The sequence below is a fragment of the Megalobrama amblycephala genome, linkage group LG3 (assembly GCF_018812025.1).
Source record: "Megalobrama amblycephala isolate DHTTF-2021 linkage group LG3, ASM1881202v1, whole genome shotgun sequence".
In the NCBI taxonomy this organism is placed as follows: Eukaryota; Metazoa; Chordata; class Actinopteri; order Cypriniformes; family Xenocyprididae; genus Megalobrama; species Megalobrama amblycephala.
This window is the reverse complement of record NC_063046.1, coordinates 6,727,007-6,747,339: the sequence shown is the minus strand read 5'-3', so window position 1 is coordinate 6,747,339 and position 20,333 is coordinate 6,727,007. Positions and strand designations below refer to the sequence as shown.

The following is a 20,333-nucleotide window of genomic DNA, read 5'->3' as shown; positions in this document are numbered from 1 at the left end:
GAACACACCACCAGAGACCAGCCATCCACCACCATTAAGTGACTTGACAGAAATGTTGCATGTGCCCACCACAGACAGTGGAGACTGGCCTGCCATGATGTACAAGCCCAGACCGAGGAAGATGTCGGAAGAAGTCATCACCCTGGAGCCCTTACCACAACCAGTGTCTGACTAGGTGCGCGAGTCAGCAACACCGCGGATCTCTGAGAGAGTGTTAGTGGATTGTGTCGGCTTGGAGGGAAGCCCTGCCGACAACCCCGCCACAGTGGATGTGATAGTGAAGATTTCTGGTGGATATTTTGAAGAACTGAAGGACATTTTTGAGGTGGATTTAATAGATTGGGTAGGGGAGGTAATACCTAATGTCCCTGTATCTCCAGCATCTCCTAATTCTTCTGAATGCCCACCCAGCCTCCCTATCCCACCTCCTTAAACAGCCAATTCCTTGGCCCCACCTCCACTGGTATCCTTCAGCCCCTCTGCATCTACTACACCTTGTGTGGATCTTCCTCAGAGCTTCAGGCCACCAGCTCCACCTTGCCCAGAGGATCCCCTTACTCAGCCTCCAGCCTCTGTGCCCATCACTCCACCGTGGCCTGTTGACACATTGGCATCACCTTGGCTCCCCCCTCCCTCGGCTCCACTGGAAACCATCGGCCGTATGGCTCCACCAGGCTCCCTTGTTCCTCCGGCTCCGCCTTGGACAGACATCGTCCTGTCTGTGCTTTCGGCTGTATCTGGCTGCACCCTCCCCCCGGCTTTGCCTTTGGTTCTTCTGGCTCCACCTCTGTCCTCTGGTTCACCGGTTCCACCTTGGATGCTCGTCACTGCGGCTCCACCTCAGTCTCCTGGAGCATCAGCTTCATGTGGGCTCATCATCTCCACCTAGGTCTCCAACATCAGTGGCTGCATCCCCGTTGGTCATCCCCAGGGTGTCGTATTCCATCAAGTCATTATCTCCATCATGGCTCCTCCCGCCTTCGACTCACCCTGACTGGCCTCTGGCTCACCATTCGGCTCCTCCTGCTCCTGGCTACTCCCACAATCTACTCCTCCATGGACTGTATTTTCTTCTTCCCTGGACTCATTTAGATTTGCTTTTGCTCTTTGTCCTCCTTCAGAGCCCCTGCCCTCCCTAATCAGTTGAACTGTTTTGGACGATGTGGAGACATGCCTTTTCACTGTAACATTACTGTAACATGTATGCTGTGTTTAGTTGTGTTTTTGGTTCTGCCCTGTGACCTAGTTTTCCTCAGTCAGTTTAATTAGTCATTTCATTCAATTGTCATCTTTTAATTATCTCATTAGCTCCCTTTGTTTGATCTGTCTATTTAAGTAATGAGTTTTCTGTCATTGGTTGTGCATTCTCATCAATGTATTGTAGCTGTGAAGTGTATTCTGTGGTTATCTCATGAGTTATTGTTATTAAAGCCTGTTTCCTGTGATTCCACTTCATCATGCAATTTAATACTACATTACGTGACACATGTAGGCTATGTTATCTTTTTTGTATATGCATCATCAAGGCAAAAATGACAATTATACTCAAAGTAGCTCCGGTGACATTATCGCTGTGACTTTCTCCAGTTCTGAATATGAATGTGACAACTGGACATTGCATGCATTTGGACTTCATTGTTCATATAAACCGTACTTTCAGAATTTGAAATCGAATTTGATTCTTTTAAATCAATGGAATTGGTTCGATTTGGACAAATTTGATGAACTGAAAAACACTGGTGCATGTAAACATAACTAAATGATTTTAATGACATCCAGGAATATGTAGAATAGATATGCTATATTCCTATCCTTTTGGTCTTCTTGGCACCTGACAAAACATCAGTTCATCCAGAAGATTACGATCATTTGTACGATCACATAAACCAACAAACATGGGCAGAAAAACAAACAACCAAAATAAATAGAAAAGACAACAAATTACAAACATGTCAAAGCTTCAATTTTCTTGTCTCACATTCAGTAAAAAAAGGAATAGATTTATTGTCTGTTACACCATCAGAAACATTTTCAGGGGCCAGCTGCCCTCTCTTTGAATGGTTTGAAGGAGGAGGTTGTCGAAATATCTTCTCAGACTTGTCCATCACAGCTTAGCCTCAGGTCCTCAGGGTAATTGATGTCTTTTTAAGAGTTTTAGCTGTAAACAATGTGGAGGAACCTCAAGAAAGTTTCGCCCAAGGGAGCTTCTCATAGCTAATGATCACCGACACCACAGTTTCACTTAGGAAGGTAAAGCATGTCAGCTTACATTCAAGAGGAACCAGAAACCATCTCACATTACACACATGGAGGTTACACGTAACTTAATTGAGGTACTGGGGGAGATTCTAGGAATCTTATCGGAACCCAGATTGAGCTTGTTCTCCTCTAATGAAGTTGGGAGTTTCTGACTTCCCAAAGCTAGAGTCAATGCACCAGATAACAAATAACAGATTTCATGATGGAAAAAAGAGAGTTGCTTTAAAATTTGGCTAAAAGAAGACATATTAGAAGGCAGTGTAATAATACCACACATATAATAATATAATATAATATAATGTTATATTAATGTTATAATGTTTCCTATGAAGGCAGCATGGGTTTTAGAACAAAGCCAGTGTCTTTTTAACATTGAAAAAGTGAATGTTTCTGTACTTAACTGAACATGTACTCAAACTGAGGGCCAGTGCTGTTCAGCGGGATGTGTTGTTATTTTAGGGGCCTCTGAAATTTCTGAGAAATCAGAAAGAAAAGAAACATCACTGAACATATGTCATGTATCAGAATAGGTACGGCTGTTTAAAGGGCACTTCTTCTGTCATATATAAATAAAAAGAGTGAGATTTCTAATAAACTGAATGTGTTTTAAATACAAAATACCCAGGTTTATGAATTTTTATCATTCAATCAGTTTGTTTCAATCTACATTTTAACTAAATATTACTTGTTCCATGTTCATACTTTTTAACTGAATAAATGTAATTATCCAATGAACAGATTTATGCTGATTCTAAGCAATTTGAATAAATAAATCAAATAGATGATAAACTTTTAAATTCAGCAATTTGACCTGTTTCATTTATGTATGGCAGACAAATATGAATAACGTTAAGTTTATTAATCTATGTTAAAACGCTGTAATCGAAATGGATGGAAATTTTTTATACAAATGCATACAATTTAATGCATTAAATTTAGGCCTAAATATTTTTTGAGTGGTATTAAACAGAGCTGAAAGTACACACTCACAGTACTTGAAATCAAAATCAAATTAGATAGAATATTAAATAAATTAACACAAAGAACGAACATAAAACAAAACGGCCTGAAGTGGACGTATCTTTCTCTGTGTCTGTGGTCTTTGAGATCACACTTCAGGATAATCACTATAGTGAAGGGTTTGGGACTGTGTGTTCTTGTGGAGCCATTAGTCAGCGTTTTCACGATGTCATTTTTCCACAGTGTTCAGACAGCAGGAACATCCAGCAGTGTGAACCGACAAACATGGGAAATCTAACGGCCTGGACACTCAGAGTTGCAGAACCTGATTTCACAATATATATATCATAAGGATAACTTATGGGCAGGGTTAGGGGATTATGGTTAGGATTAAATATTTGGACAGGAATGTTTTTTTCCAGGATCAACAAATATGTTGACCCAGGAAAGCGTCTAACTCTGCAAAATCAGGAGAGTTAGCCGTCAAAAGTCAGTGGAATGATACCTAACCCGTTAATTTGACAAAGAAATCCATGTCATCTTCTTTTCCCCTCTGTTTGGCCATCATACGAAACAATTCGAAAACATCCCCGCATGAAAACAGCAGGGCAGAAGCAGTGTTTTTATTTGTCACTCAAATGTTAATGGTTTTATTGCAAAACCCGCTTTGAATGTGCCTGACCTGATCCTGTCAGATATGACAGTGTATTGCACGCAACATTAAATGAATGCGCTGGTAGAGTTCCAACACAAAAACAGGGTTTGATTACATTGCTGCAGGCCTGTGAGGTGGGGAATGAAACTTTTACTATGTATTTCCTACAGACCTGTAAAAAAGACTTTTTTTAATTGAATTCATCTTCATTGTTCTAAATAAATGTATTCACTTAACATTGCACACTAAAAATCTTGGGTTATTTTTTCTACTCAAGTCCTGGGTTGAGCCTTTTTTAGGTCATTTATTTGGGTTATTTTTAAAATACAGGTTTGTGTATGTTTTATTTTATCTAAAAAATTCGTTATTTGTTTAATTGTATGCAAAGCAACATACAGGAGCGTGATGTGAGTCACCTAAACGAGTGTCGCTTCGTTGTTGTTTTTTTTGCGTGATGGAAACGCCAGACGCCTTGCATTTTATGATTTTATTCAAAAAGATACAGAATATAAATACTTAGGATGTTAAATATGTTCTCAGAATTGTACACTGATTATTTATGGACAGGTTTTGGAGTCAGTCAAGTCAAGTCAAGTCACCTTTATTTATATAGCGCTTTTTACAATGCAGATTGTGTCAAAGCAGCTTTACATTGATAACTGGTACATCATTTTTGCTGCACAGCAGCTCTTAAAGAATAGTGTCAATGCAGGCAGATCAAAGCACCGTTGAATAAATGTCAAGAATACTGTTGAATATCGAATGTCAAGTCAAATGTCAAGTGTCCCCAACCAAGCAAGCCAAAGGAAGCGTTCCCGGTTCTGGCTGACCTAATTTATGCAGCCTAATAATCCTTTAACGGATCAGTCAATCACAGCATTTTTTTACTTTTTGGCAGGTGGCGGTCTGAAGTTAGCAGTTCCCCCGCCGAACGTGAGCCATCTCCGGCACCAGATCCAGAGCAGTTACGGTGGAAACACGACAACAGAGACTGGACGATTACACTTGAATTACTTCTAAATGCTTAATTTTTACTTCTAATATTTATTAAACAAGCTTAAATGTAGCCCAAATTGGGTTGTTTTTAACCCTTTGGTTTTTTGGAGTCAAGATTAAGTCTAAAAAAAATTAACAGTTCAATGCAAATTTTTCCATTTATTTATTTATATGGTTTTAAATGCTGCGACATTGTGTGTCTCAAATATGTGCTTGTTGTCTTACATTGACAAAAACTAAACAGCAAATTGTAACAATTTACAATAAGGTCTCATTTGTTAACATTAGTTAGTGCATTAACGAGCTAAAACTGAGAAACATCTAATAATCTTTGTCAGCGTTAGTTAATAAAAAATACAGTCGTTCATTAAGTTATTTCACAGTGCAACTAATGTTGACAGATACAACTTAATTTTAAAAATGTATTAGTAAATGTTGAACATTCACATTAACTAAGACTAATAAATGCTGTAGAATTACTTTTCCTTAATAATTCAATTAATGTAGTTAACTAATGTTAACAAATGAAACTTTTTTTGTGACGTGTTACTGAATAAACTAACCAATTATTTCAAATAAAGTAACTAACAATAAATCAGCGACAATCAAATTTAATCAAATAAATGCAACCTTGATGAGCATTAAAAATCTTACGAGTCCCAAACTTTTGAATAGCAGATTATTTTCATTGTTAGTTCATGTTAACTAATGTTAACAAATAAAATCTTATTGTAAAGTGTTACAACAATATTTAAAGTTGGTATGAAAGAATTTGCAATTGTCTTTTCTACCCTATGGTGACGTATATCTGAGTGAAATTGCTTTGCAAACAAGAACAAATGTAGGGCGGGACTTGATTTTGTCTGTGGAGAATTGATTGGATGGTTGTGGTTTGCTATTGGTGGATCTCATGTGAGTGACAGGTTGCCCCGCCCTTGTCATCTGACAAGAGAAGAGATGTCGCTGCAAGAGGGAGGGGAAGTTATTGTGATTCAAGATTACATTTAAAATAAATACTGCAATATTCCATAAAACAATTTTGATTTCATGGTGACTTTAAAAAAATATTCTTTCCCTTTCTTCCCTTTAAAGTGAATCCCATTAGTTTAAGAAAACTTAACATGCTGTTACAAAACATGCAGGAATGGCAGTGAATGCAGCCAGATTGAACTCTGCAAAACATCTCAAGTTTCTCTACTAAACAGATCTGAGGTGTCATCCGAGCGTTCAGACAGTCTAATCAAAGAGCATCAAGATCCGCTGGAATGCTGAACATCTGAACAGAACTCTCGCATTAAACCGAGGCACGCAATGAACGTGATTAACGGAGCTGCTGTTTACGCTTCTAGCCAGTCAAGTCATGTCACGCTTCACCCAGAAGGAACTTAACATGAACATTTTTGACAGTGTACAGAAATGCAATTATATGACAAGATGATATGGTCTCTCATCGCTCACATGCACGGAGAAGAAAACCACCTGAAAAAAAAAAAGATTTGCTATCTTTAAGTCATGTCAGAGTGATCATATACAAGATGAGCGTACATGAGATTTACCACATGGTTACAACATACCACATTACATAACTAGCAGGTGGAAACTTGGAGTAGTGAGCGTATGCATTATTCATGGAAGAAGCTCATTGACATTCATAATAAACAGTACAGTTATTAGTAAGTAAAACTATTAACAATCTTGGCAACACTTTATTTTGATGGTCCAGTTTAGACATTCGACTCACTACAGTTATTAGAGTATTAGTAGACTATCTGCTAAAGGATTCACTTTCAAATGAAAATTACCTCAAGCTTTACTCACCCTCAAGCCATCCTAGGTGTATATGACTCTCTTCTTTCTGATGAACACAATCAGAGTTATAATAATAAATATCCTGATGCATCCATGCTTTATAATGGGAGTGAGCAGGATCAATGAGTATGAGCTGAAGAAAGTGCATCCATCCATTATAAACACATAGGCTCCGGGGGGTTAATAAAGGCCTTCTGAAGCGAAACGATGCATTTGTGTAAAAAACAAAAAAATCCATATTTAACAAGTTGTGAAGTAAAATATCTAGATTCTGTCAGACCGCCTTCCATATTCAAGTTAGGAAGAAAGTGTAAACTGGCGTCGCTTCGGTTAAGCTTTTTCCGTAAGTTGAATAGGGAAGGTGTAGGACGTAGCGTAAGCTTTTTGAACTGTAAGAGTTTTACTCTTTCTTCGTACGTAGAATACAGAAGGCGGTCATTCAACTGAATATAAGTATAATTGCAAGTATGTCAACTTATTTTACTAACCCTAACCTAACAGTCTACTAATACACTAATGAGAGTTAGTTGACACGTAGTTGCAAAGTTAGCATACTTAGTAGAATGTCTAAACTAATAAAAGACATGAACTTTTTTGCTCACAGTCACTGTGTCTAGTGGTTTCACAAAGTTACTAGCCACTCAGCATTTTCACTGGCCACAATTTTGACATTGATAACATAAGGAAAAACTGCCATTGTAACACGGTTCGTAGATGTGGGAAGAAGGAGGCGGGAACCGGCGAACGTTCAACAAAACTTTAATACCAAAATAAACGAAGAACAAAACGAAAGTAATGCCAGCAGACCCTCGCGGACGTCTGCCGGCCACACAAACATAATAAAACATAAAATAAAGTCCAGGCCTGGTCCTCTCTCGTCCTTCACTGATGTCGCTCCACCTTTTATGCTCCCGGAGCTCCTCCGTGAGAGACTCGAGGCCGGTGCGCCTCCCAGGTGATGCTCGTTATCACCTGCGTCACCGGCCTCGCGCCGTTCCCTCACGGCTCTCGCCCGCCCTGCTCGTCACAGCCATATAGATGCATTAATATTATCTCATAATTTGGCAGCAGGTTTATTAGGCTGCTGTCACTTTAAGACCTGATGCACGGATCCATTATACTGTTACACATGCATTTTCTTTCTCAACTGTTTACATTCAATTAAAACAACTGACTGTGTTTACGTGAATACTCGCCAAGACCGGCATTTTGACATTATTTTGTGTGTATTTGACTGTTTAAGCAGTGAAAAAGAACTAAATTTACACTGTAAAAAAAATCCCATTGTTTCTACGGAAAAATACCGGCAGCTGTGGTTACCAGAACAATACTGTAAAAATGACATCAAACCGTAAACATACTTACGGAGTTACATGTGAATTTTACATTTTAAATATGTATATTTAACATTGGATTTCAGTAATATTAACATCATTGTTACACACTGTAAAAATCCCAGTAAAATTTACGGTAAAATAACGTATTTCATTAACTGATATAATGTTAATTTACCAACCTAATGAAGTACTAATATCTGTTTTGTACCTTTATAATACACTGACAGTCACCAAACACAGTGGTGATGAGAGTCACATGATGAATCAAAGTTCATCACAAGCAGCTTTTCCACAAGCTGAGAAGGACAACACTAACATATAGAAGGTGCACACAGTGTCATTCACACACACACTAAACACCATCATGGTAACATGCATGAAATTTTAAAAATGCAATAAACATTAATTTAACAACATTAGATGTAACATAAAACCCTAATGTACATAACTGATTAGAAAAAAATGAGAAAAACTAAGAAGAAACAGAGTTATTTCAACGAAAATATATCAAATGTGAAGTGTCACGCAGGGAATTGTGGGAATGTCAATATACGGTTTTTCACTGTAAATTTTACAATGAATTGTTATTTTTCACTTCCAAAAACTGTGAATTTAACAGTATTTTACCGTAAAATTACATTAAATGTACCGTTAGATCTATTACAGTTATTCACCGTATATAGTACGGAAACTTTCTGTAAACCAATTGACAGTTTTTCACCGCAGCATTTTTACAGTCTTTTACTGTTAAAATTACGGTCATTTTTTACAGTGTAGTACTAAGAGGTGGCTTTATGTGTGCGTGAGCACAAAATCCCGTAATCCCACGCTGAAATTCAAGCCCTGTAACACCAACAACATTCATCCGGAGCAAATGAAATGAGTGAGTGAGGGGAGGAGGGTTGCTGTCGACTCGCTGTTGGAGAGATGAGAGAGAGAGAGAGAGAGCAGATGGTATCATGTATAACAACACTACATTGCACTTAGTTTATTATTTCAGATGCCTTTTTAAAAGACATTACATTTGAAAAATGTATATATTATATATAAAATTCAACCCGCCAAAGTGGTTAGTAGAGTGACTGCGTTACACGTCACTGCTGAAAATAACACTGAGTTGTAATTGTGAATTGTTACTGTACGATTTATTTTGCTCCTGCTAATCCAGAAGCTGCTGAACTCATTTACCGTAGCTGGTTTATGAGACAACAGATTGCACAACAAAAATACATTTCTCATCATTCTCTGTGACAGTGTGATATGATAAAATAGACCAAAAATTTCAATACACACTAAATGCACATCCTTCGCTCTTCATTCTGTTGAACTGGTGCTTCCTGTGTGTTAGGAAGAGAAAAAGCAAGATAGAAACAGGAAATAGCTTAACGTTAAATCAAAATCATTTAATTGCACTTTAAAAAGTCATGAGTAGAAACTTCACAGGAGGAACTGAAGGCAACAAGAGCACCTGAAAATGTCAAAACAACAAAACAATAAGACAGAGTTTAGGAGCACACGGCCCGTCGCAGAGCAGGTCTTCATGAGTGAGCGCAGTATCAAAGACCTTCGCTTTTCTTCTGTGCGGTTTGAATGTCCAAATGAATTCAGAAAGCATATTTAGCGTCTGCTGGTGTTTATGAGTAATTCCTGTGGTTAAATCCCCTTCCTGTTCCCTGACCAACAACCTAAATAAGCAGGATAAGGAAGCATAAATTACCAGGCAGCAAGTCTCAATGTGTCCATTGATGTTTCTTGGAGCAGCAATAAAGAATATGTAGTATACGGTGCAAAACGCTATTTACTATAAAAGCTTTCTGCCATGGAATAAAAAATAAAAAAGGTCATTGTGACTTATTCCCCCAGTTTCACAAACAAGGCTTAAGTGGTGGTTGATTATGATTTGACTTTTTTAACTTTAGTTAGTGTGTAATGTTGCTGTTTGAGCATAAACAACATCTGCAAAGTTACGACGCTCAAAGTTCAATGCAAAGGGAGAGATTTCGCTTTTTAAGGACTACAACAAATGGCTGGTAGGGACTACAACGAGCTTCTTCCTGGGCTGGTGACATCACTAAGCCCAAAATTTACATAAACCCCACCCCCGAGAACACACAGCAAAGGGGGCGGGGCCATGTTGGGCTGCTTTAGAGAAGAGGAAGAGTTGTTGTAGTAGAGTGTTGTTGTCATGCCGTCATTTTACGCCGGACTGCTTCACAAACGAGGGTCAATTCAACACAAAAGATGAACATGACGGCACATGCTAGTGATGAGTTGAATCAACTCCACAGCAACTACATAAATTTATCCACTAACCATTCAGAAACGTCCAGTTTCATTCTGAAAGTTGTAACTTCTTCCTGAGTCTCTCCATCAGTGTCGACTCTGGTTTGAACAATGTAAGGCTGAACACCGTTACTGACAATCCTCATTTTGGCTGCGTGAGATTCTCCAGCTTTGTTGTTGTTGAGCTGTTAAAGCTCCGCCCTCTTCTGGAAAGGGGGCCGGGAGCAGCAGCTCATTTGCATTTAAAGGGACACACAAAAACGGTGCGTTTTTGATCACACCCAAAAAGGGGCAAATTTGACAAGCTATAATAAATGATCTGTGGGGGATTTTGAGCTGAAACTTCACAGACACATTCTGGAGACACCATTATATGACTTAGATTACATTTATATTATATTAGACTGATATTACATCTTGTAAAAGGGGAATTATAGGTCCCCTTTAAGCTTGTCCAAGACCAATATGTCATTGTTTTGTCATGCTTTTTTTCTAAAAGCTACTTAGATGTCCTAATTAAACCAAGGTCTAATCCTGGCTTAATTGAAATCCTGTCTGTGAAACCGGGCCTTTATCTCACAATTCTGACTTTTTTTGTTACAATTGCAAGTTTACATCTCGCAATTCAGACTTCATATCTGAATTTCAAGATATAAAATCGCAATTTCCTGGTGGATAACTTCCATAATTTACTGTAACTCTATGATTGAGAAATCATGATTTTCTTGTTTCATCAGGATTGAATTTACACAACTTATGACCCGTTAAACAAAAACTGGCAAAATGATATAAACGTGATATAAATTGTCATAGGTTCTTATCACAGATCATCACATATCTGAATGAATGCAAATGAGATTCAAGAGCTACAAGTGAATAAAAAAATTCACCAAAATAATCTCTCACAGAAAACAATCATATGATTTGGAGACATGGGCAACTATAATTAATGATAATTAATCTGTTGATTTTGTTAAATAAAATGAATTATCTATTGTTAAAAAAAAATAAAGCTGAAATAAAACTTGGCAACTAACTGAAATAAAGTTTAATTTGAGGTAACATTATAAATTAAATAAATTACTATTTAATTAAAACAAAATGAATTAAACCTGAAATAAAAATAAAGCTAAATATAAATATAGAAAAACTAATAAAAATGAGAAGTGCACATAACAAAATTACTAAAACTTAAATTGAAAACTTATGCATATATCACAATACTGACTTTTTTTCTCAGATTTGCCAGTTTATAATTTGCAGTTCTGAATTCATTAGAATTGTGAGATATAAACACAATAACAAGAAAATAACACACAATTACTCTTTTTTTTTTTATGTTCCCCATATAATAACCCAATAAATTCAGCTCAGTCCGTTTGAATGAAATCCACATATTCAATGAGAATTTATTGTCACAAGCACAATTTCTCGTCATAAAGTTACACAAAAGTAACGGAACACATTTACACAATTTATACAATCCTAAACTCATTGTACAATGGACAGGCTAACTAATTACCGAGAGTTAAATATGTACTCACATTGCACACAATGATGTTAAACCTACACAAGTATATATAGCTGGATGTCAAATTAAACATGGTCCGACATAAAAATCACATTATTTACATTAAACATCCATTCAATTTTTCAAAAAGGTTTAGATTTCCTGTCGAGGTCTTTCCATCAGTCCATGTTTGTGGCATGATCGAGTTTCATCATGAAAACGAGAAAAGTCCACGTTATCAGTCCAAAAGTTAATCACAAGATTTGCAGCTGCCACCAAGATTACAATGAACACTGTAAGATGTGTGTGTTTATGCTGCGTTTGAGAGGCTGGTGTCGATTACTGCACAAAGTGACACTGTTGCAATAGTGTTTTTGTAAGAACAACAAAAGTTAGTTAAAAAAAAAAAAAAAGTTGCAAATGCAAATTTTCAATTTTTTTTCCTTTACATCGTCTACATTTATTATTAGTTCAGCTAGGTTATAGACATCACTACATAGACTACATTTTACACGGTAAGCGTAAAAATCTCAGCAAGATGCTGTTTGGCAATGAAAAATGAGGTGCAACACTTGAAGAAAACGATTCTTCGCATCACGAAAGATTCTGAAAACACTTCTTTATGATTAAAAAAAAGAAAAAGAAAACTCTTCATTATATTTTTGTTGGATTTTTGTGTGGATGTGAAAACAGTCCTGACATGAGGTTGCTGTGTGGTCATTCTGTCACAAAATCCTGTGTCATATTCACATTTCACCCAAACCAGGCATTCAGTTGGCCTGCTTTCTATGTAAATTAGGCTTATTATTTATTGCGCTGAAGTACATTAATGCCTGCTGCAAATAATCTTGCACTGATACCGCTCACAAAAATTGGATTATAAATGCAAATCTATTTAAAAGGGATGTTTACATATATTTTCTAGTGATAATGGCAGCAGTTAATCATCACATCATGATCAAATGATGAGCATCCAGACTGGGATATATTTATTTTTGCACTGTTTGTGTGTGTGAATTCAGAAACGTGTTTCGGCAGCGTCACGTGAGAGATGAAGGTACTGCAGTCTGAACCAAAACAAAACTAACAAACACACGAGTCTCCGGTTACTCGGAAAACGGTGGGAACATGCCGAGGTCAGCAAAGTCTTCGATGTTGTAATTGGTCGTTCCTTGAGTGGGATCGCCTGGCATCGGCAGCATATCCTGTGGGACGCGGAGAGAAACAGAGTTACTGAGTTTGTCAGTGTAACTGTAAAGAGTGAATCTGCAAATCTAGAATCAATCTGTGTGGTAAAATTTAAATATTCCTTTCTCAAATGTGACGCATCGCATGAGGTTTGACGTCAATGACATAAATGGTCAATGGTCTCAAACCATCACTGATGAGTCATATTTGATGTAATATATATAAATCAAAAGTTAATTATTGTGTTTTGCAAGCCTGGGATTTTTCTTTTTCTTTCTTTCTGTGTGAACGTGATCTCCTGTGAGAGTTTCCTGTTTTGTGCCAAATCTAATACTTTAGAGAGAGGAATCGTCTGTGTATTGTATATTTATTATATATGATAAAGAAAAAGATTTTCACCAAAAAAGTCTCACACAAAACACTGTGAGTAATGATCAGTGTTGATATTGTTAAATAAAATTAAAACTCATCTATCGTTAAATAAAGCGTTTTCACTGTTTGTATCACTCCACTTGAAGCGACTGTCATGGCAGCCGATCAAATCCACTGTATTTTTTTCAAATACTACACTTGTACCACGAACACGAACTTTAAGAGTTCTTTTTAGGTGAGAATGTAATTGTTTAGACTGATGTGACTCATATTTAATCATAGCGCCTGTTTTACTATTTGTTTAGATGTTTTCAGAGATGTGAGCTCCAGGCCGTCAGCAGCCGTTCAGTGCTCGAGTACCCGCCGAGAACAGTTTCATCTCGGCCAGTGCTTCGGGGATTTGCCGTTGGCTCTTATAGTGGTTAAACATGAGATATAATTCATTTTGGGTATAAAATGGGCAATCGTTGGTCTTATTAATCTATTACTTGTTCATGAGCAAATCAAATTGGGCTGTGTTAAATTTAATAATTAAATTTTAAGCATCATTTAACTATCCTGTAGAGCTCTGCTTTTGTACGTTTGATTGAATTTGTTGTGTTTATTTCCTATTGTCATTTATAATGACTACTGTTGTTAATTTAAAGGTGCAGTATGTAAGATTTCTGCCCGCTAGAGGCCTATTCAAAACAAAGGCGGAGCTTGGTGATGGTAAGTTTGAGCACGGAATCTTCGAATGTGATCTCCAGCTCAACGGACGGTGCAAAAACATAGGGATAGAAATCATGTTCATGGATGCGATTATTAACGTTACTGTAGTATGAAGCAGAGCAGGAGCGAGTGTTGTGGAGCTGAACGAGGAGCTGGAGCGATTGATCAACACACGCCTCACGAGCAGCGGGACTTTTATTATGACACAGTCGCCAGCGCCGCTTCCGCTTTTCCGGTCATGAGTATGAGGTAACGCAGCTCTGTTTATCATATTAGATACATTTAAGAGTGTTGAAAATGATGTTATAACGTTACTCGCTCGCTCGGCGGCTGCTGTGAGACACTGTTACACACTGCAGTAAGATAGATCCATTTTACAATATCATATTAAATGCTGGATGATTGTGTTGATAAATGGCATGCAATTAATTTTAAAACGTATTGTATGATGGAGAAAATGCTGTATTACTGTTACTAAAAATAAAGCTGCATCTGATTATGCTATGTTAACTACTTGACAAAATAGTGTTTTTCTCTGAGGCATGGTAAAGCATGGTACTCACAAAAAAAATCAAGAAAATTAGATTTAAACAATAAGACTAAATATGTTGAGATATCTAACAATAATTCGTTTTCTGTCTATAAATATATCAAAACAGTTGTTCCCTTGTCTATTAAAACATGTAATATATTAAAGTGTCTTTGGTGTTTCCATGGTTTCTACTAAATAAACCGGAAACCGAGGGTAACGCGGGTATGACGCCATTGACAGGCGACTCCTCACACGTCCCGGAGACTTGGTTAAAATTGCAATTTTCTCTCGATTTACAAATAGTTGGAAACATTTGGGATATTGTAAGTACTCAAGTGAACAAAATATAAAACACTGGCCTAGTGGTTTTTGGATATTTTACTGCAAAAAAATTACATATTGCACCTTTAAATATTGTTGTTCAATAAATCTTTTATATAAATGATATGTTGTATTTGATATTGAGAAAGAGTCCATTAGTGCGTAATATTGTTTTAGTGAAAGTTACATTAGACTCTAGATGTATGCGGCAATTTGCATGGCGGCAAATACTCAGAGTTAATGAGTCCGTCACAAGAGACTTTTAAATTGTAAGGGACTTCTGTAAACAATGGATGTTGTTTTAGGGCTGTATGTTATAGAAAATTCCCTTAACTGTAAAACAGACACATACAAAGATATCACTTTCCCAGACATTCAAACAGTTTTTTATAATGATATAATTATTATGGACATCGACCTGAAGAATGAATGTTATATCAGACACAGGTAATGCTCGCTCAGGTCATCTCTCTCTCTCACAAAATACAATGCATGAGTTTCAATGAAGCGACTCAACGTTCCTTCATTACTAGTTCTAAAGAGACATTTTAGAATTAGTAACAGATCTTGGGCTCAACTGTTAAACTGTCAACTTGAGATTTGAATCTGTGGCGAAAGGAAGTATATCCTCACAAAAGAGGGTTTTAAAGACACTTTATTGTTATTTCTTATTTGTATATGGCAGGATGATGTTTGATGTGTATGAACGTCACCTGGAAGACCTCCGTCTGGCTGGACTGAGGGTGAGGGTGAGGGTCTCCGGCCTGCTGGCTGTGGTGTTGACTCTGCCACTGAGACCAGACCTCAGACGGGCGGCCCTGGAACTGCCCTCCGCTCTGGCTGCTTTCACCCGACACATCTGCGGAAACAAACACGGTCTGAGCAGTCACATCTTCAGCTCACAGATCAACAGATGATAACAGAGGACTCGTTCATGAAGGTCTTTCTGGAATCCCAGGAAGAAATGTTGTATGGAAATGAGCTGTGGAGTGTTATTATTGTGAACGAAAATTATTAAAAAAATAATTTGCAAAAATAAAATTGTGTAAATATTAGATGAAAAACTTAAAATTATAAACTAAATAAAATAAAAAATAAAAAAAAACCTGATATAAAGTGTTATAATTGTTAATGAAAACTATGAAAAAAATCATTTGTTGATTGCAATAAAGCTGAAATAAAATAAAGTATAAATATTAAATGAAAAACATAAACTTAAAAGAAAATCATAAACTCAATAAAATATAAATAAAATGTGTTATAATTGTTAAAACTTTTAAAAATCATTTTTGATTGAAATAAAGCTAAAATAAAAATATTAGATGAAAAACAAACAAAAAAAACCCCCAAAAATTATAAAGTGAATAAAATAAAATAACTGAAATGTGTTATACGTTAACGAAAACTATTAAATAATCATTCTCTGATTGAAATAGAGCTGAAATAAAATAAAGTACAAATATTAAATGAAAAACTTTAAAGAAAATTATAAACTGAATAAAACAAAAAATAAATTAAATAAAATGTGTCATCATTTTTAACTAAAACTATTAAAAACCATTTGTTGATCAAAATAAAGCTAAAATAAATAAAAAAATAAAAAATGAAAGTTTAAATATTAGATGAAAAACCTAAACTTAAACTTCAAAGAAATTTATAAACTCAATAAAATATAAATGAAATTGATATAAATAAGTGTTTTAATTGTTAAACTATTAAAAATAATTTTTGATTGAAATAAATCTTAAATAAAACAAATATTAGATGAAAAACTAAAATTTAAAAAAACAAAAATGATAATATCATAAAAATTATATGAAAAAAATATAGTAAGTGTTGCTATAAACTAAAACTATTAAAAATCATTTGTTGACTGAAATATAGCTGAAATAAAATATAAATATTAGATGAAAAAAAATAAACAAAAAAAACCTATAAATTATAAACTAAAAATATTTTGTTATTGTTAAATAAAACTATTAAAATAATTTGCTGATTGAAATAAAGCTGAAATAAAATAAAGTACAAATATTAAATGAAAAACTAAAGAAAATTATAAACTGAATAAAATAAAAATAAAATAAATGAAATAAAATAAGTGTCATCATTTTTAACTAAAACTATTAAAAACCATTTGTTAATCGAAATAAAGCTAAAATAAATAAAAAAATTTAAAAATGAAAGTTTAAATATTAGATGAAAAACTTAAAAGAAAACTATAAACTGAAAATATAAATGAAATTGATATAAATAAGTGTTTTAATTGTTAAACTATTAAAAATACTTTTTGATTGAAATAAATCTTAAATATTAGATGAAAAACTTACATTTAAAAAAACAAAAATTATAATATAAAAATTATAACAAAAAATATAGTAAGTGTTGCTATAAACAAACTATTAAAAATCATTTGTTGACTGAAATATAGCTGAAATAAAATATAAATATTAGATGAAAAAAAATAAACAAAAAAACTAATAAATTATAAACTAAATAAAATATTTTGTTATTGTTAAATAAAACTATTAAAATAATTTGCTGATTGAAATAAAGCTAAAATAAAATAAAAAAATATTAGAAAAAATTAAACTGAATAAAATTAAAATAAGTAAAATAAACGCTAAAATTACTAAAACTGAAAAAAATATGATAAATAGAAAAACAAAAGCACATAAAATTTAAAACAAACAAATTAAAATGAAAACTCAAAATTAGGAAGATTAAAGCTAATTCTAAACATTATTAAATACTATAATAGTACAAAAACAACACTGGAAAAGACTGTTAAAAAAAACTTTCATAAAAACAAATCAATCATGGTGAATGGACGATGGAAGAATCTTCTGAAACGGATCCTCCTCCACTTCTCAACACACATGCTTAGACTTTGCAGCATCAACTTTCACATTAACTCCAACACGTCTACTTTTGCAGCATCTCAATCGAGCGTGCGTGTAAAACACTCCAACCGTACGACCTCCATTTCGCTCAATTTGTCGCACAGGAGGGGAGCACATTTACTCCGGGCTGACAGAATCATTTAAACGCATACATCTAGAGTCTCTTCACCCGCGGGGCCCGAGTCTTTGGTTAGGAAACGAGCGAGTCGACAAGACTAATGCGCGGCGGGCGCGGGCGCGGGCGGAGGTGACGACGTGGGTGGGTGTTTTGCAAGATGGCACAGCGATGCCCTCGGGCTGTTTCTCATATTCTCCATGTTGATGAGGCAGTGATGTAAGGTCAAACTTCTCATTTCCCCACTGTGTTAGCGCTTGCCACGCAGACTTCCCTGGCTCCGTTTCTGGCTGTCTTTCCCTCAAGGTTCGGCTGTTTGGCTTCACTGACGCGCCTCGTACATCTCTCTATCAATTTTTCTATTTCTCTATTCTCCCCTAGCCATCTTTCTCCGTCCCCATCAATCTGAAATCGGCGCGCTTCACGTTTTCCCTCGGCATCTGCAGAGCTTAGGTGCCGCTTATTCTCTGACCGCTCCATCAAACGTGATTCTCAAAGATGCAACGGCACAAAAAGCCGACGTGACAAAAGCAAACGCCTTTCAAACAAAGAGCCGTGCTTCGCCGCTGGTCCCGAGTGCTCTTCGATCAATGCGGGGAATGAAAGCGCATTCTCTCGCTTTCACGGCGATGAAAGCGTGCTCGGTTTCACGTAAGCACATAAAGACTGCAATTAAGTCACAATGTAACATTATCTCAGTATGAAACATTTGAAACGAAGGCAGTGTGATTGTTGTTTATGCACTGCAGTAATTTTGTACAAACTATGAAGTGCAAATCGAGCAGGAGCTGGTATTTAATCTGAAAATAAAAGGTTGTATTGATTTCATGTGAACGTTTTTACATGACAATTCTCTCATTCTTACTCTGCTGATTTTCTTTTCTTTTATCTCCTCGCATATGTGAGTGATTGAAAACTCGGAAAAAGGAGGAATAAATATATTTACACAAATGAAACAATAACAATAACCTACATCAAACAATGACTGGCAATCTTACATGGGCCCTATTATGCCTCTGGTGTCTCCAGAATGTGTCTGTGCGGTTTCAGCTCAAAATACCCCACAGATCATTTATTATACCATTTTTTAGTGGAAGGAAAAACATGCCGTTTTCATGTGTGTATCTTTAAATGCAAATGAGCTGCTGCTCCCCGCCCCCATTTCCAGAAGAGGGCAGAGCCTTTACAGCATGATTTTTTTAAAGCCATATCAGTCTAAATGTCTGATATATTGTTTTCTGTCAGACAGTGCATCCTGTGAGTATCAAACCAAGTTCTCTTTCAAGTTTTATTGCTGTTAAACGGTCAAAAACACACAAAGTTCACATACACAGGCGGTTAAACAGCAGGGAAAGAAATGGCATGTGTATATTAGATCTGTGTATTAAAGTGACAGCAGCGTAATATACAGTATCTACTGCTGTTTATGCTGTTAATATGAACCAAACAACAAAAGAAAAATGCCTTATTTTGAGACACTGTTTCAGATATATGGGGAAGATAACAAACGGGTGGTTGTGTACACACACAAATATGTTCAAAACAATATAAAAGTGACTTTTGCATAATATTCAATTGAATTCACATTTATTTGTATAGCGCTTTTCACAATACATATCGTTTCAAAGCAGCTTTACGGAGAATGCATGTCAACATCACAATTGAGAGAATCTGGTATCAGAGGTGACTGTCCAATACATGAGGAATGTACATATAATCATGCAGTTAGCTAATAAAGTAATAGGTCTCCTTTAAAGCATATACCAATAAAAAGAAATTGAATTGTTGAAATATGCAGTGGTTTGGTAATGACACCTAATAAATCTGCCCTCAGATCATGATATAAAATGTTAAAATTAATGACATTTCTGATCTTCAAACTGCTGCTCTGGAAGAGATGTGCTCCCCTGTCACTTCTCATTTCCATCTGAACTGAATATGAATAAGTGCAAAGTACAACTTTCCTTTTTATGAATTTATTATAGAAAGAAAGTCATTACAGAACAAGCCCTTAAATATATTCTGGCAAATCTGGCAATTAACACTTCGGCCGGCAAAAGCAATTAAGATGTACATAAAATATAGGTAAGCAAGAACATGTTAAATTAATCAAAAAGTGACAGGAAAGGCAATTGCAATGTTAAAAAAAAGATTTCTGTTCCAAATAAATGCTGTTCGTTTGAACTTTCTGAAGGATCAAGTAACCCTAGAAAACCTGAGTATGAGCTGCTAAAAATTCAGCGTCACATCACAGGAATAAATTGCATTTCAAAATTTAAATTAAAGGATTAGTTCACTTCTGAAAAAAAAAAAAAAAAAAAACCTGATAATTTACTCACCCCCATGTCATCCATGATGATTGTCTTTCTTTCTTCAGATGAAAAG

General features: G+C 35.7%; 1 protein-coding gene across 5 annotated transcripts in view; it reads right to left on the bottom strand.

The window, feature by feature from the left end:
* Positions 1–11,677: 11,677 nt before the first annotated feature.
* Positions 11,678–20,333, bottom strand: part of arnt2 (aryl-hydrocarbon receptor nuclear translocator 2) — a 104,568-nt gene continuing 95,912 nt past the window's right edge. For all 5 annotated transcript variants that reach the window (XM_048183651.1, XM_048183654.1, XM_048183650.1 and 2 more), the window contains 2 exons: positions 15,647–15,792; positions 11,678–13,014 (listed from right to left, as the gene is read on the bottom strand). In XM_048183651.1, coding sequence (XP_048039608.1) covers positions 12,916–13,014; positions 15,647–15,792 — 245 coding nt within the window. In that variant the 3' untranslated portion in view covers positions 11,678–12,915. The remainder of the gene's footprint in view (positions 13,015–15,646; positions 15,793–20,333) is intronic.